This window comes from Lucilia sericata, unplaced genomic scaffold (genome assembly GCF_015586225.1).
Source record: "Lucilia sericata isolate MDLA Ls3-8-SP2 unplaced genomic scaffold, ASM1558622v1 Contig000717F_arrow, whole genome shotgun sequence".
Taxonomy (NCBI): Eukaryota; Metazoa; Arthropoda; class Insecta; order Diptera; family Calliphoridae; genus Lucilia; species Lucilia sericata.
Window position 1 is genome coordinate 12,392 of NW_023994718.1, and position 2,589 is coordinate 14,980.

General features: G+C 37.1%; 1 protein-coding gene across 1 annotated transcript; it reads right to left on the reverse strand.

Moving 5' to 3' along the window:
- Window positions 1-589: 589 nt before the first annotated feature.
- On the reverse strand, window positions 590-1,784 carry LOC119607609 (the record flags this gene model as incomplete). The annotated part of the gene is made up of 1 exon (XM_037961594.1): window positions 590-1,784. A coding segment is annotated over exon 1 (937 nt), but the record flags the coding sequence as incomplete, so codon positions are not given.
- Between the last annotated feature and the right edge of the window lie 805 nt (window positions 1,785-2,589).

Consider the following 2,589-nt stretch of genomic DNA (forward strand, 5'->3'; position numbering starts at 1 on the left):
AGATAATTCCTCGAAATTCAAGAGTGTTCGGTTGAAGGCTGGCTCTGCCATAGGGCGGCTAGTATTGTAGAGTGGCAAATCCTTGCGTCTGACCGTAGGCGTGCTATTTGGGAACTATTTATTAAGCGACATATCTTAGAGAAAAATGTCCTTACGACCGGCCGTAGGCCAGCTATTTAGGACATCTTTATTAAGCGATTAAACTAAAATTTAATAAAATTTGGAACCCCTCCCACTCGACTTGTTCCATAATTTAAATGGGGACTGATTTCATTTAAAAATTAAGAATTTTTCATATGAAATAAGTCCCCATAAATGGGAAGTTATGGTGGGAGGAACCGCAAAATTTCGTCATATACATAAAAGATTCAAGCCCCCTTTTATTAGGAATGCACTAGTGGGCCAAGAAACAAATTAATATAGATAACATCAAATCAATAAGGAAATTAAGTATATTTGGGAAAAGTAGCTTTTGAACAATTCATTATAAATGGAAATTATTAAATATGCACATCATACCGATATTACAGATATCACTTCTAATAACTCGAAAGAATTTAAAATAAAAAATTTCCAAATTCCAACTTACCTTGATCTTCATCAAAATTTTTGGTTGATAGCTGAAACAAAGCATCCAATGGAGTATCATTTGCACTTTTCTTTACTTTATCATCTGAATTTTTTGCATTTGTATCACTTTCATCCCTATTAGCGGGTAAACGTTCCTCATTTCTACTAGAATTTCCCACAGATCCGTCCTCAACCTCTTCACCTTCGTCATCATCATCATCATCTTCGGCTACATTTACCTCAGGCGAGTAACACTGACTACCAGCAGAACTAGAGCGAGAACGTTCGGAACCATCTTCAGAAGGTATAATATTAGGATCCATACTCATTTGTCGTAAAAGCTGAGCCTGTGCTTGGAAATGTTCCTGCAACTGGCGCTGATAGTCCCAAGCCAAACGTTGTTCATAGTGCAGTAAAGCAGGTGGGAAGAAATGGTGTATGGGTAAGGTAGGAGGAGAAGTATTATTGGGATTACCGGCTGTAGCTGGCTCCCAGGCTGTAGGTATAACTTTGTGTATACCTGGCAAGTCTAACATTAGCAAAGGTGCAGGAGCGGCCAGAGGGGCCGGTGGTAAACGTTCTGCCAATATATGGGGAGGCATATGGTGTGTTACCGGAATGCTGGCAAGAGCTAAAGGTTTTGATGGTGGTGTTCCCGATCTTTTGATGGGTTTTACTTCCAAAGGTGCACTTTTTTCTTGTTCCTTTTTCCCCAGTATATCAGCTATAGAAAAACTTTTAACACGCTCCGCACTGGATTTTCTACGTTGAGGCAATGCCATAGGTGGGGGAAATTGTAATGTTGGAGTTGGTATTATTTCCACACTGGGTCTAAGTCTTTTGATGTTGAGAACATGAAAACCATTTGTAGATGCTGTGGCCGAATGTGGTGGTGGACTGGGAGAACCCACCGATATTTCAGACATGGCAGGACTACTGGAACGTAACATGGTCATGGATTTAGTTAATTTTTTTTTTTAATTTCTTTACTTTTAAATTTATTTTTAAAATAAACACATATCACTCTTTTTAAGTTTTAAGCAAAATATTAAGTATTATTTATTGTTATAGAGCATTTTATTTAAAATCTGCATTTATTACACTGGATTCTGATAGAAAACTTTTTCATTTCTTTTTTGTTTTTCATTAAAATTGCGTCGGCAAAACGTATCCGCACTTTTAGCTACAAAACGTACAAACAAAAACACGCAAAAAATGGCTCGTGGCGCCCGTGTATCATGCGAGAGAGAGCGAGCAACTGTAAATGTAAACGAGAAATGCCAAACAACTGGTAACACTGTTCGTTTAACAATTTGCTGTTTGCATGCATTTGCGGCAACAACAACACAAAACGAGTTTTTACTCTCGAATTAATTGTGTGTTGTACTCTCCCCATAATCTCGAGACTCTTTTCATACAAACGAACTGAACAAAAATATTTTACTCTCTGTAAAGTAGTGACGTCACTGTACTTTATCGGAAGAGGTAAATAAGAAAACTAGTCTAATTGGAATTAATATGGCAACGCCTTACTAATAAAATGAAAGAAAGAGAGAGACAGTTAGCAATAACGAGTTTTTGTCCATATATAAGAGTGAGTTAGCTATAGCCAACAGCCAATCAAAGTGCAGCACAATTGTTTGTATGTTTTTTACCACTGTGTGACGACTCTTTCCCTTTTGCCCACTTCCTTTTTGTTGGTGTTTCCGTTGTGTTTGGTATGAGTGTTCGTTCGTTAGTTTGTTTGTTGGTGTGTATTTTATGTTGTTGGTTAAAGCTGTCATCAAAAACGTCATCAATTTTAGCAATTTGACGTTTATTTTCTGTGTGTGTTACTTTTTCATATTCTTTTTTTTTTGGCATCTCATTTTTTTCAGTTTTGCTGCATTATTTCCCTTCTTCCTGTTGCCCTCATCATATTGTTAAATTCTGGGTCTTGGTTTGTTGTTGTTGGCCTGTCTTTACATGTGTAATATATTAAATTCTATTCTGTTCCACTTGGTTGCTTACGTTAATTGT